The sequence below is a fragment of the Bos javanicus genome, chromosome 28 (assembly GCF_032452875.1).
Source record: "Bos javanicus breed banteng chromosome 28, ARS-OSU_banteng_1.0, whole genome shotgun sequence".
NCBI lineage: Eukaryota > Metazoa > Chordata > Mammalia > Artiodactyla > Bovidae > Bos > Bos javanicus.
In genome coordinates, this window is record NC_083895.1 from 27629338 (window position 1) to 27644243 (window position 14906).

Here is a 14906-nt window from a genome sequence, read left to right on the forward strand (position 1 = left end):
TAGGGGCACTTTGCTTGCATCATCTCATCAGATCCTCATAACCGCCCTTTCAGGTAGGTTTTATTCTTATCCCCAATTTACAGATGAGCAAACCGAGGTTCACAGAGGTGAATCCCCCTAGAGCCACAGCTACAAAGCAGTGAAGCCAGGTCTTTCTGGCCCCAAAGTCTTGTTCTGGATGACTTTACTACCTGGGTTTTATGAGCTCAGGGGACCTATAATTTCCAATATCACACCACCACTGCCTACTCCCATCTCCTCCACTAGAAGGAAAGAAGGAGGGAGCTGGCCTGTTTTCCTTCTTGTGAGAAGGTTGTGGCTGGATTCAGGCCCTCCTCCAAGTCTCCCAGTCTCTCTGTGAACATCTAAAGCAGAGAACTTGGGGGTACTTGGTGTATTTTATTCAAAGAACCAAAGAAGGGGAGTACTTTGCCCATTGGCACTGATTCTACCTGAATGCTTCCCCAGGGAGCTGACCTGGTCCTGCGACCTCCAATAAAGCCAGGAGAAGGCCGTCTGAGCTGTGCACCCCAGCGGAGAAACCTAAAACTTCCCTGCATCCCCTGACTCCCAGAGGACCTGGGCAACCCTAGGCTCCATGCCATGCTGATGTGCAGCAGAGCGTGCCCTGCAGATGGAAGCTGTAGAGGCAGACGGGGGACAGCACTTGCTTTCAAAGCCAGGAATTCCTGGGGGGGCATCCAGGCCATTTCAGTTAAAGCAGATCAGGGAGCTGAGACATGGGCCCCACATCTGAGGCCTCGTGGGGGCTGACAGCCCTCCTGCTCCGCCTGCCTCCAGCCCCCAGCCTGTGCTCTCTGCCCCCTGTTTCTCCTGCACTCCCAAGTCCCCAGATTAATTAGAGCTGACTTTTCTTTTTGGAACTAACTACAAAATCAACCGATCTCAAATCGAGATTACAACCCAGCCGCCCTTCCAAAGCCCTGGCCTTCGATGGGGCGCCTGACCCCGGTAATTCCCTGGATCACTTCCTGCCGGCCCTAATTACCGGACGACCTGGCGTTTCCGTGGCCCCAGGCCTCTCCAGTCTGGAGCTGGCTCCATCGGCGGCGAGAAGAGGGAGCTGAGCTGCCCTTCTCCCGGAAGGGAGCCCTGGGAACTCTTCAGGGGAGAGAAGGACATTAGCTCTCCTCACCCGGCTTTTCCAGCCCACGAAAGGGCCCTGGTCCAGACTTAAGGCCTGAGTCACCTGCTGGCCTCCCCCCAGTCCTCCGCTCCCCACACTTCTCCCCTGCAGAGAACAAAGCGTCTGTGTGGAGCTGCTCCAGCCCAGGTCCCCACCCCCCCCACCCCGACCGCAACCCGCAGCAGGAGCCTCACGTTAGGGAGATCCGTTCATCTTCCCCTGCTTCTCTGGGCTGACCTTTGCTCGGCTGGGGAACTGACCTGGAAGCCCCCCACCTCTTGCCTCCTTTGCCAAGTCCCTGCCCTGTTTGTTCAACAAACAGTAAATCACCAATTAAGAGAGCAGAACACGACTGGTTTGTGCTCCAAGGAGCTTGCTTCCATCCCATCATCTGGGCAAAGGATGGGTCCTCCCACCTGGAAACAGAACCAGAATACAGAACCTATTGATGCTTGGCAGGCATTCCAGGCAGGGGCAGCAGGAATCAGTGGCGTCCTAAAAGTGGGGGCTGGGACGGCCTTCAGGGTCATTCAGGGCAGCCCCCTGTCTACCCACGTGAGCTCACCCAGCACTTTCTTAGCCACCAAGACCGGAATCCACCCCTTGCAGGCCAGCCATCCAGCATCCTTGATTCTGGGAACCAAGGTTAGAAGAGCCAGCCTTTCGCAGGCCTGGCTCCACAGCATCAGCCACCACCCTTGCTCCGGGCATCTGGGGCAAGACCCTTTGTAATGCTTGGAGCACCCACTTCCCCAGCCCACCTGGGGGAGCCTCCAGGATCCCTGCTCGGAGGACAAGAAGTGCAGGAGATAAATTGGGGCCTTCGGGTTTTGGCAAACTATGAGAGCTCTCTCCCCAGCTGAGATGTTAGTGAGTTAGTGGATCTAAATTCAGCACAATTCCAAACTTAAACCTTTTAAACAAACAAACAAAAAACTTTCATGTAGGAAAATGGGAACGAAGGAGCCTCTAGGTGTGCTCTTACAAAGACACGCCAAGAGGAAAAGCTCTGCGAACACACACGTGTCACTGTCCTCCCTTTAACAATGGCCCCGGAAACACTCCCCACTCCATGCCCCCCATCACCCTGCAGATGGATGCCCTTGCTCACAGCCACCCTGGAGTCCTTGATAATGACTCTCAGCCCGCTCTCACCTCTCCCATTGTCCAGAATCAGTGTTTTCTGGTGCAAGCTGAGTCCAGACCCTGGTTCAGAGGTCAGGCTGGGGTGAGCCCCCGGAGACAAACCCTGGAGAAGGAGACTGATGAGAGTGGAATGAGCCCACGGGGTGGGGTCAGCCAGGGGCACCCTGGCTTCCTGCCCAGCATAGGGGTGGGGGTGAGGGAGGCCCTGAGATGGGGATCAAGGGAGTCTGGGTCACTTGCAGAATTAAGAGACTTGACCCAGAGGGAGGGGAGGGGCAAAAGGTCAGCCATCCTAACGAGGAGACTGCCTCCTCTGAGGGGCCCAGATTTCCCTGGAGAGTGCAGTTGTATCTTCACAGACAAACCTTCAGGGTCTGAAGACAACCTCAATGACATCAGACACCCTCACTCCAGGTTTTGATCTGCACAGCCTGTGTGGAGACTGGGGACAGAAACCCAGAGATGGAGCGTGGGCAGACCCCAGCCTCCTCCCCTGCTGAGGCACCCCAGGCTGTGCTCTGGGGCAGGAGGAGGACCCCTGAGCCCCCTGTAGAACCACAGTTTTACCCACAGCTAACATCCCTTCCCCCACGGAACCTTGCTCTGGGGCTGCCAACACACCCAGAGCAGGAGTGAGTAGGAGGTGTCTAGTCCTCATTTTGCAGGATCCTGAAGCCAGAGAGAGAAAATAACCTATCCGAGGTCACACAGACACCCCAGCTCAGCTCTCTCACTGGAGGTGGGAAAGGTGAGGGCAGAAGCACGGGAGGAAAGCTGACAGAAAGATGGGAAGAGAAAGAACGGGGTTCAAACGGGAGATGTCTGAGTAGCCAGGGCTGCGCAAGCTGACCTCCCACCTGTACCCACCACCACCCCAGGGAACTCTGTCTGGTGTCCCTCTGGGCTGAGTCAATCCAGTTGAGTTGTTTGGAATGGAAACTGGGGACTTCAGCTTATGCGCTGTAGCTGCAGTTACCAGAATTCTGACGAAGTCCTGTGGCGCCCTCTGCTGGCCATAGAGCAGAACTGTGGTCACAGGCCAGCCGGGCTCAGCCTTTTTCTCCGGTGCCAGTGGTTGAAGACAGCCCTGGACTGAGCACTGACCCCTCACCCCTATGGGGCACAGACCTGAGGGCCCTCCAGAATAGAGGGCTTTGGCCTGCAGAAGGTGTTTAATGGAAGCAACGGATTCTTGGGGTTGCCAAGCAATAAAAGCATCTGATGCTTGGGGTTGGCTGAGAGAAATGGCTACCTGGGCTTTGGCAGACAAAAGACCTGTGTTCAAATTTCTGCTCTGCATGACCTTGACTATCATACCTGGCCTTCCAGAGCTCACCTGTGGGACAGGAATAACATCCATTCCCACACTGACTGGAGGGGACTCCTAGAGATTGAACAGAGAGGATGGATGTGACGGCTTCACTCAGTGCCAGACACAAACGCAATAGATGGCTGAGCCTTTCTCTGCTCTTTCCCACAAGAGGGATTTTCCAGAATTTAGTGCCTGGGATGCAATCTTGTCTGTTGCAGTCGCTTCTGAGTCCAGCTTCACCACCCCTGCCTGTGGCTCAGAGGTCCTGGTGGGGTCGGGGTGAGGGAGGGCTCCTGCATTGGAAGCTAAAATTTCTGGGCCTTTTGCAGAATTTAGAGATCTGGCTCAAAGAGGATGGGGTGCAGCCATCCCTGGCAGACATGATTTGAACGGTTATTCCAAGCTTCCGGAGCAACCCCTCTCGCTGACACCCTCGAAGGCCATGCTTCAGGGCCGAGCCCTTGGGCCCTGAATCTGGTCCTATTCTCATCGTTCTCTTGTTCCTTCCTGCAGGGAGAACGGGGAATGCCAGGGATGCCGGGCAAACATGGAACAAAGGTATGCAGCTCCCCCCACTCCCCAGCAGCTCCCCAGCCGCAGTGCCCTCCCCTACCGCCTCCTCCTCCTGCATCCTGTCCTCCCATAAAAACAGAGATGGGGTGCACATTTCTTCTCATCCTCTCCCCTTGCTGCCTGGCCTGTTGTTCAGGCAGGGGTGTTCCTTTTCGGCCCATGAACCATCACTCACCAGCAGCCTCCCAGCCTGCCCAGGCCTCCTCCTGGGCATCAGTGGGTCATAAAAAGAACTTCTCAGGTACCCTCAGCTCTGGCTGCAGTCCTGAGACCCATGTGGGAATCAGGATCCCCTAAAAATGACATTCGCTTGAAATTTACTAAGTGCTGTGCTTGGCAGCTTATTTACCTCAAAGTTGGTGGTCTGGAGCTGGTAAGGAAGTAGGGTTCACTCCCAGCTGCTCCCCAGTCCACTGGGACTTAGAACTAGAGGGCTCCCTTAGGGAGAGTCCCACAGGCAGCCTCAGAGGCCAGTGAGCTTAGTAAACTCAGCCACCTGCTGCTGTTCACTTCCCCGTGGCTCTCCTTCCCCCCCTTTCTCCTCCATCTCCTCCTCCTTTCGTATTCCACCCATTCCACCCAGGGATGCCCCTCATCTAGCCCAGCCAGGGGCTGCCTGCCATGGTGCCCTTTGAGTCTCCCAGGAGGGTCTAGAAGCCCAGGGAGCCTGGCTGAGCATAGAGGGTCTTTCTCAGGCCACTCTGTCTGAGCCAAGCTCAGCAACCCCCTTCCCGGTGTACCTGGGCGGCAGCCCAACGTCTCCACGTCTCATGTCTAGCCACTTCTTCTGTGCACCGCCCCCGCTCCCCCCGCCAGGTGAGAACGTCCCCATGCCTTTCCTTGTCTTGCCAGGGGGCTTCTGGAACCACTGTGGCCAGGATGAAGGTCAATGGACCTTGTAACTCAAGACCTGAGGGGCATGATGGGAGGGGTGGAGAGAGGACAGAGTTGGGGTTTCAGGGGCTCAGTGGGTGGCCATTGGACCAAGGCAGGAGCAGACAGAATTCAGAACCGTTGCCCTTGAAGCAATATGTATGCCAGATGCTCAGCTTGAACAACAGATGTTTAAGTAAGCCACGCAAGTGACTGGCAAAGGTTTACCATTCTCAGCTGAAGGTCCCACCAGCCTGCCAATGTGAAAGGAGTCTAGTGCTTTGCTTTACTCTCCAGAATTCAGCCGGTGGGCAGGAACACTCCCGAAGCAGAAATAATGTGGATCTCCTCCAGGACATTTACAGGGACACGGCATCCAAAGCAAATGCCCCTTCCTTCCTCTCCCTCCTCCTGGGCTGCCTGCCTCTCACTTGCCATCGTCTCACCTCGGGGAAGAATAAGGAACAGTCCAGGAGGGGCCCAAGTCCGAGGCAGAGGAAAGCCCTGAGCTGACCAGACACTTCTGCCCCCAAATGGCTTCACTTCTGTGCTGCTGGCCTCACTCATCTGGCTCTCTCACATTCTTTACCAGAGTCTTCTTTTCTCTCACACAGGGTGAACCTGGGATCCCAGGAGCCAAGGTACTGATACAGAGGAAATGTTCCGGGCAGCCCGGAGCATCAGGCGTGGGGTGGAGGTGGGAGGGGCTGCTGTTGTTTTGCTCCGTGTCCCCTGAGGCTGGTCCGGAGCTGGGGACCTGACTGAGCAGAGGAGAGCCCACCACAGAGGGGCTTGCTGGTCAGGAATGCGCTGCAGATGCCTCGCGTCCCCCTGCCTGGATCCTGGCCCCGGCAACAGTCTGGTTTACATTCCCACCAGCTGCAGCGGGCAGCGACATGGTCCCCTACACCTGCAGGGCTCTGTCTCTCATCCAGTCCAATAAGAGGTGTAACATGAGAAGTTTCCATGGCCAAAGACATTTGAGAAATAATGGAGTTTGAAACTGTTACAAAAGCTTCTTTCCTGCAGGCCTTCTCAGAGCCTTTACTGTGCTAAATATACATTGGGAAACCCTTTTGGGGGCTGCAGAGAATGAGCTGATTAGATAGCATCACTGACTCAATGGACATGAATTTGAGCAAATTCCGAGAGATAGTGAAGGATAGGGTAGTCTGGCATGCAGCGGTCCATGCAGTCGCAAAGAGTCGGACAGGACTGAGCGACTAAACAAAACCAAAGGAACTTCTGCAGCATTTTCAAACTTTCTGACGAGGACAATCTTTTTTTAAGAGGTGCGTCTTAGGGGGCAAGTATTCTGGAAACACTCGTCTATGATTACTGCCCCTCATGCCCCTCACCACTCCTACCGCATCCTCTTATCGGTGACTTTTTCTTCTTACCCCAAAGGGAGACCCAGGAGCAACAGGGAAGCCGGGGCCCCCAGGTTTGCCGGGAAAGAGGGGGCAGAGGGTAGGACACTGTGTCTCTGAGTGTGTGCTCCCTCCATCCCGGCCTCTCCTGGTCCCCCCGCCGTTCCCACCCCCACCCCCATGGCTGTCATGCTGCTTGCGGTGTGCGGTGGGTGCACGTGTGCCCAGGGAGAAGGGAGTGCTGGCCAGGATGGCCTGCAAATCTTCGGAAATTCACACTCGAGGGCACAGCCTTTCTCCCTGAAAGCCATTGGGTGCCCAAGAGGAAAGCCCAGCAGAAGGAAGGGAGGTCCTCCCTGCCCCTGCTCCCATCCCCCAGGACCTCAGCAGGGCAGCCCCACACCCTTCCCCTCAGACCACCCCCGCCTCAGACAGGGGTATGCCCCCGCTAAAGCCGCAGGCGCCACAGGGCGAGCTGGGGCCTTAGGATTCATGTCCCCCTCATCACTGGGGCTTTTACCTGGCCCTCCTCCCCTCCCTTGTGTGTGTGCTTAGTAGCTCAGTCATGTCCAGCTCTTTGCAACCCCATGGATTGCAGCCCGCCAGGCTCCTCTGTCCATGGGGATTCTCCAGGCAAGAATACTGGAGTGGGCTGCCATGCCCTCCTCTTGTCATTCACATTTCTACCCCAGGGCAGGTGGCAAGGGGATGACACCTAAAGACCTGATGCAACACCCTTTGTGTTGACCGCTGAAAAGTTCGTTGAGGCATCTGAGTGAATTATGAGCCCAGGGCCCTCAGTGTATATTATTACATATGAGAACCACCATCGGACTATAGCAAGTGGAGCTTCTCATGCTGGCCTGGAGGGGCACTCTCGAGGGGCCCTCCTGATACAGGACGCCGTGAATCCAAGTGAAGTCTTTGTGACACAGAAGGAGGAGCATCAGGAGAGCTGGGTGCTGCCCTGAGGGGGTCGTCCACAGTCACGGAGACCCTTCATCTCTGCAATGAGAGCAGGGCTCTGGGACCTAAATGAAGGGCAAGAAAAAGTATTCTTTGGCGGTAGAATAGAGAAGGGTACTTGTTTACTGGGCTTCCCTGGTAGCTCAGCTGGTAAAGAATCCGCCTGCAATACAGGAGACCCCGGTTCAATCCCTGGGTCAGGAAGATCCACTGGAGAAGGGATAAGCTACGCACTCCAGTATTCTTGGTCTTCCCTGGTGGCTCAGATGATAAAGATGGTCAAGAATCCACCTGCAATGTGGGAGACCTGGGTTCGATCCCTGGGTTGGGAAGATCCCCCAGAGAAGGGAATGGCTACCCACTCCAATATTTTGGCCTGGAGAATTCCGTGGACTGTATAGTCCATGGGGTCACAAAGAGTCAGACACAACTGAGCGACTTTTGCTTGTTTACTAGGGCTGCCCTAACACAGGACCGCTGACTGGGTGGCTTCAACAGTGAACATTGATTGGCCCACAGTCCTGAGGCCGGAAGTCCGAGATCAGGTGTCAGCAGGGTTGGACACCCTTCTGCGGGGTGTCCCGTGCCTCTCTCCTAGTTCCCAGTAGTTTGCTGGCATTCCTGGTCTTCTTCGGCTTGTTGAAGCATCACCCCAGTCTCTGCCTTTGTCTTCACATGGTGTTCTCCCCGTATGCATGTCTGTGTTCAAAGTTCCCTTTTTTTCATAAGGGCACCGATCATACTGGATTAGGGGCCCACCCAACTCCAGGGTGACCTCATAATTTAGCTAATTACATCTCTAGTGGTCCAATTGCCAAGTAAGGTCACATTCTGAGATACTTGGAGTTAGGACTCCAGCATATGAATTTCCTGAGACACAATTCAACCTGAGGTACACTTCTCAAAATATTCCTCCAAAGGAGAAGTTCTGGTATGATAGGTTTTGTCCTCCCTAGAGGCAGGGAGGTGGGCAGAAAGTTCTCCCTAAAGACCAGGAGCATCTAATTGCTAGACGTTACAAACATGAAAAACAGCAAAGCAGTTTTTAAAAAATAATGCCAAATATTGGCATTCTGAATGGCTCATATCTCCCTAGGAGACCCCCCTAAAGGGACTCAATGCTCTTGGCTCCTCTCCCTCGATAAGTGCCAAGGGCCCTGCCCACACAGGACTGGACTGGGAGGACAATGATACCAGTGGGAAGTGTCCCAAGGAAGGAGTCAGGTCCCGGATAGGGTCCAGCAGGAAGTGAGTCCTTCAGAGAACAGCCCAGGTAAGGGCAGGGAGGCAGGAGAGAAGAAAGTCAAGACCCTACGTTGGAGGGCTGGTGTCTTCGCCAACATACTAGAGAAATAGTTCCTAACCCAACTGTCTGCATTTCCTCCACAGGGTGAGAAGGGGGCTGTGGGGTCCCCCGGGCCACTCGGCCTCTTGGGGCAGAAGGTGGGTAGCAACCAGCTCTGAATGGTGGGTTCTGTGTAGAGGTCCAGCATCCATCCCCACCCACATTTCCCACCCTGCACATTCACACGGGCCCCGGCATTACAGGGGTCCCTCCCAGATTGGGGAAAAGCAGTGGGAACACAGCCGGATTCTGTCTTGGGGGACAGAAGCACGAGAAACTGCATGGGAGGTCCTGACTGTCCCCAGAAAGCCCCAAATTCAAAGAATGTACTAGCTATGACTTGGTCTGATTTCTCTCCACCAGGTCTGAAAATGTAGTCTACAGTACGTGAGCTCCATAGACATTCCATTAAAAAAAAAAAAAAGAAGTCAAATAAGTTTGGCTGTATACAACAGCACCCTCAGAATTCTACTCAATGCTCTGTAATGGCCTATATGGGGAAAGAATCTGAAAAAGAGTGGATGTATGTACATAAGTACATGTGTATGTATATATAACTGAGTCACCTTACTGTATACCTGAACTGATACAAGTCAGCCATACGCCAATAAAAAACTTTTTAAATAAATAAAGCAGGCTCCTCAGAGAGTCATAAGCACCTTGGCCTGTCCAAGAGGCTCCCGGCACCCCGTGGTGAAGGAGCCTGGAAAGCTTCATTTCATTTTGCCTTTCTGACATTGCTTGGCCACCGGACCCCTTTTTGTCACATTCTGAAGATTCCCAACCTGCTGAAGGAGTGCTCTCTGAAAAACACTTTGAGAAACCTCGATTCTGGTCCTGATGGGGTTCTTGTTCTAGCTTACACCTGTTCCACTTTAGTAACCAGTTCCATTCTCTCCTCACACCCCATAGCCAGGCTTCTGAACACCTCTGGTCCCCAGCCATGCTGGAGCCCACAGTTCCCCAACATTCAGCACAGACCAAGGGGCAGGCTGCTGTCTTCAGTCCTTTGAACTATGAGGGGAGAAAAGACAGAGACCAACCACCTCCCTCGAAGTTAGTGATGGTAACTCTACCTTCCACCCCCAGGGAGAAAAAGGCGATGCTGGCAACTCCATTGAAGGAGGCAGAGGGGAGCCCGGTCCCCCAGGGCCTCCTGGACCCCCAGGGCCAAAGGTGAGTATTTCCCTGGGATCAGTGCTCAATCCAAGTGCCTGTGGTCCTTATCCCTAGTCCATTTGGGGCACTCTGCATCCTGGGCACCTTGCCTTCTCTCCTCCCCTAAATGTTGTTTAGTGGATTCTAAACACTGGTTGTTCCAGTGGATTCTAGAAGGTCCGAGCTCCTGGGACTGAGCTCCTACTTCCAAGCAGTGACCTTGACCCTCCAAAAGAGATGCCCTCTCTGGGGCAGATGGAAGTAGGAGCCATTGACTCAAATGGCTGTGATGTAACTGAGTCAAGGACCAGTGGCTGCCAGGTCTTTGGATAATCAGAAAGGCCCATAGCCTGGACATTGAATCAGCCACAGAGACTCCTGCCTCTTCCTGCTCCTCCGGTTCTAGGCCTCCTGGGGCCCCCTCCCCACATACCTAGGCCCTTCCCACTCACCTCTGCCTCCCAGGCAGAACCTGGTGAGGTAAGTGTTCCAGGCTCCAAAATGACCTGCCTCCTCCAGCCAGAAGTTCATCAGGGTCCATAGTTAGGGGCCTCAACAAGCTGGACACATGTGTGTTGACTAAGAACCGAGGAGGGCCTGGCAGCACAGAACTCAGAGGGAGAAAGGAATAGATCAGGAGGGCTGCTTGGAGGAGGTGGGCCTGGGGAGGGCCCAAGGCTGGGGAAGTCAGACAGGTGGAATAGGGGGAGTTAGTAGATACGAGCAAAGAGACAGAGCCCAGAGACACTTGCTACAACATGAATGGCTGGACCATCTCTTGCCCCCTGTGTGTCCTCATCCCATCTCTCTCCTGTTGCCCAGGGGGAAGCTGGAGCAGATGGCCAGCCAGGCCCCCCAGGAGAGCAAGGAGACAAGGTACAGAGGGCCTCGATCTAAGAGCAGGATGAGGGTCAGCTTGGGAGCTCAGAGGGAGAGAGAGTCTTGGCCGTCCCTGCCACTGAGCCCCCAGACACAGGGCTGACGGCCATGACTCCTGCCTGCCATCTCTTGTGGTCACCTTGGGCTTTGAGGAACTTCCTCTGAGATGGCGGCCAGGCACGGGGAGGCCTGGGGAATGCAGTGACCCAGAGTCCCCACATCTACTATTTTCCAACCGCTGGTAAAGGCAGGCTCCATTCTCTCCAGCTCCTTCTGGGCACAGGTCAGCATGGTGTTGCTGTGGGCACTGCAAGACTGTGGGTGCGGGGAGGTGCCAGCTGCTATCTGGAGGTGACGCTCCCTGAGCTGACCAACTGAAGGGTCAGCAGAAGTTGAATTATATTAAAGGGTTGGTTTTCCCTTTGTTTTTACTTTCTGTCTTCCTTTCTAAAGCTGTGTTCAGTGTTCACATTTTCCCAGCTCACGTATGGAACTGTGCTTCGCTTTTCACAACTTACACCACCTTTCGTTAATTCCCCACGGTTCTGTCCTGTTTCCAACAAGTACAAATCCTCCCCCACCCAACCTGCTCCAGGAGGCAGGCTGTTTCTAATCCCTCACCCTGGCCCCCCACGTTTCCTCCCACAGTTTGGGTCTTCCACCAGCAGACAGGAACCGCTGGGGCTCTCCACGGCTATTGGCGACCACCCAGGCAATCGGCACAAAGTTTCTGAACCCTTGCTCCTTGAGCGGGATGGGAACAGAGGGGCAGAGAGTCTGGTCTCTGCACCCAAGGAGGTGACTGACTTAGGGGGCTAAAGAGAGGTGCCCAGAAAAACAAGGATAGAATCACCAACAGCTAACGCAGGACAGAAATAAGACCTTCCAGTGTGAAGCTGAAGGGAGCTCAGAGGGAGAGAGGCATGCTGGCTGGTGGAAGCACTTCCCAAAGGGAGGACCCTGCATGAGCTGGAGCCCTGCGCCCTTCTGGCCTGGGCTGAGCTGAGCCTCCAGGCCCCTCCAGGGCCTCAACACACAGACCATCTGGGGACATCAGATTCTCTGTGCCCACTTTATGCCTATTTCACTTCAATTTTGTCCTGCAACAGGGGGAGCCTGGACCAGCTGGAGAACAGGGACCTACTGGCCCCAAGGTACGTGCATCTCTCATCCAGAGAATCAGGGCACCCCATCCCAGCTCCCTGGAGTCATGGTGTGAAGTGGCTTGTCTGGGGCTCTCCGCGAAGAGCAGTCTGGCCGGCTGGGTTGTCTGGCTAGGATGTCTGACATTGCAGCCACAATCAGACTCAGCGTCCCCCAGGTCTGTCTAGTCTAGGGTTCTCCACTAGTTCTGGATTCCCGGAGCATCCTCCGGGCGTGTCTGGAGCCCCGGGAGCCACCGCCAGCAGCTCTGGATCCACCTGTGCAGCCAGTGTCAGCTCTGATCCCATTTGGCAGGAAGAGGAGGTGCCTGTCCTGAGGTCCCCGCTGGTCCAAGCTCTGGGTACAGGTGTCATTTGTCTCCTAGGGCTCCAAGGGCGAAACTGGGAAAGGAGAGATGGTGGACTACAACGGCAACATCAACGAGGCTCTCCAGGTAAGTGGGGCCACCCAGAGACAGAGATCTGGGGTTACCTGTGGGCCTTGAGCAGGCCTGCTGGGAGATCTGAGCTCTAACACTCCAAGGCCTGGCCACTAGGCAGAGCTTCCAGGGAGCTCCCTTGTCTTCTCTCCTTCGGCACCCCCCATTATCCCCCAGACACGCAGCCCCTTCATTTGAAATCCAAGTGGCCCAGCTCTGGGTCACTGAGAGTCGTAAGTGGAGCATCCTGGCACCTGTGGGGTGCTGGCCCACTTGGGGTTCTGGGACTCCCATTTCTTTGGCACACAAACTCCCCCCTTCACTTGGCAGTACTTGTCTTCCTGGAACCCATCTACCTTTGTGTCAGTGTAATAGTTCAGGTTCATACGGTACCCTCCTTTAAAAGTGGGGTTCTTGGGGCTTCCCTGGTGGTCCAGTGGTTGAGACTCCATGCTTCTGCTGTAGGGAGCCTGGGTTCAGTCCTTGGTTGGGGAACTAAGATCCCTCATGCCATAATTTTTTTTTTTTAAGTGGGGCGTTACTGACATTTGGGGCTGGTTAATCTTGGTTGTCGGAGGAGGCAATGGCACCCCCACTCCAGTACTCTTGCCTGGAAAATCTCATGGGCGGAGTAGCCTGGTAGGCTGCAGTCCATGAGGTCGTGAAGAGTCGGACACGACTAAGCAACTTCACTTTCACTTTTCCCTTTCATGCATTGGAGAAGGAAATGGCAACCCACTCCAGTGTTCTTGCCTGGAGAATCCCAGGGATGGGGAAGCCTGGTGGGCTGCCGTCTATGGGGTCACACAGAGTCGGACACGACTGAAGCGACTTAGTAGCAGCAGCAATCTTGGTTGTGGGAAGGCTGTCCCGTGTGCCAGAGGATGTTCAGCAGCATTCCGGGTTTCAACCCGCTAGATTCCAATAGATGGCACCTATGTCATTGCCTCCCAGCTATAAAAAAACAAAGTATGTCTTTGCACACTGCCTAATGTCCCCAGGGGGACAAAATCACCCCAGATTGAGAACCGCTCCTTTAAAGGAATCCTTGTACCCATGTGAATCCATTTTCAAGGTGTACAGATTTTTTTTAATGCCAACAATTGTCCCTCTAATTTATTTTCAAGTAGCTCCGTGTTTTTCTCTACTGTGTTTAAAGGGAGGTACATCTTTTTAAAGGGAGGTACATCAGAGCCTTAAATCTGGGTCTTAGAAGAAGAGGGGAGATGAAGGGAGGGTCCCGGTCAGCAATTAGAAAGAAGACATGCTTCTTTCTTCCCTCTCTGGTAAAGGGACAGCTTGCAGTCCCCTTTAAGGCATGTCTGACTCTGTTGTGGACAGCATTTGGTGCTCGTGGGGTGCTCTCTGTCCAGTGATTATGACCCTCTGGGAGAGGTGAGGGTGGGGTGAGTCTGGGAGGCACAGAGTCCTCGGGAGGGTCTACCTCTGTGGTGCTCCTTCAAGGGGCCCAGCGCCCACACTTCAAGGACTGTTTTGAGGGACCTTCCCGGTGGCTCTTCATTTGCTCTTCAACTGATCATGTGGTGTTGATTTTTAGGAGATCCGGACACTGGCCTTGATGGTGAGTCCTCGTCCCTTGGTTCCCCCCGGGTGCTGGGCTGAGGGCTGGGAGTGGGCAACATGAAAGACAAGCCTGGAGGTCTCCCCTCCAGAAGTTTAGGGTAGACCCTGCTGTGCTGGGGCAGGGACTGGCCTGAGCCTGAGCAGGATCATAGCTGTCATCTGGAGTGGCTCTTCACCAACTCAGCAGGGTGCTCTTGTCAAAAGATAAATGCTGGGTTCTCTCTGCAGCGGCATCAAAAAAATAGTGGTATGGAGGAAGATATTTCTATGTTTCTCCTTTTACCCAACCTTTCACTAATAAAGTATAATCCTAAAAAATCAGTAGCAATCCTCCACCTTTCCTGGAAATCAATTTCATTATTTGCATCTGGAAAACCAGTGTATTCTAAGCCTGGATCCTGCATGGGTGCCCACCAGTGATAGGCCCTCAGTGAATATCTGCAGTTAAAATGATCACCACCTGCTTTAACTTCCAAGTCAGAGAAAAGAGGAGAGATCAAGAAATTCTTAAACTACTCACATTTTATGTCATTCAATATTTTTTAGTGGCCATATGCCAGAGAACACATTTAGAGATGATACAAATCCAGAATTAAGCACCAGTCATACGATGCCTCAATCCCAGAGATTGGTATTAACCAAATGGTTCTGGAATCAGTGAGCTTCATTTGCAAACATTAAAATATATTATTTGAAACAAAACTTTCATGGAAAAATTTTTTTTAATTTTTAAAATCAACCTTGAATTAACTGTACATACAATAAAATGTACCCACTTTAGGTATAGAATTTGTTGAGTTTTGATAAATGTATATAGCCTTGTATCCACCACCTCAATCACTCCAGAAAATTCCTTCATGAGACTCAAGAGTCAATCTCACACTTACCCCACTGATCTGCTTTCTGTCACCACAGCTTAGATCTGTCTTCAGTTCTGGAGTTTCTTGTGAATGGAGTCAATCAGTATGTCA

General features: G+C 53.6%; 1 protein-coding gene across 8 annotated transcripts in view; it reads left to right on the forward strand.

Annotated features, from left to right (window-relative positions):
* Positions 1 to 14906, forward strand: part of COL13A1 (collagen type XIII alpha 1 chain) — an 88736-nt gene that overhangs the window by 42044 nt on the left and 31786 nt on the right. For 7 of the 8 annotated variants that reach the window (XM_061405202.1, XM_061405208.1, XM_061405200.1 and 4 more), the window contains 8 exons: positions 4119 to 4163; positions 5666 to 5692; positions 8777 to 8830; positions 9822 to 9908; positions 10713 to 10766; positions 11879 to 11923; positions 12298 to 12366; positions 13910 to 13933. In XM_061405202.1, the coding sequence (XP_061261186.1) occupies positions 4119 to 4163; positions 5666 to 5692; positions 8777 to 8830; positions 9822 to 9908; positions 10713 to 10766; positions 11879 to 11923; positions 12298 to 12366; positions 13910 to 13933 (405 nt within the window). The remainder of the gene's footprint in view (positions 1 to 4118; positions 4164 to 5665; positions 5693 to 8776; positions 8831 to 9821; positions 9909 to 10712; positions 10767 to 11878; positions 11924 to 12297; positions 12367 to 13909; positions 13934 to 14906) is intronic. The other variant, XM_061405205.1, reaches the window with a different exon arrangement.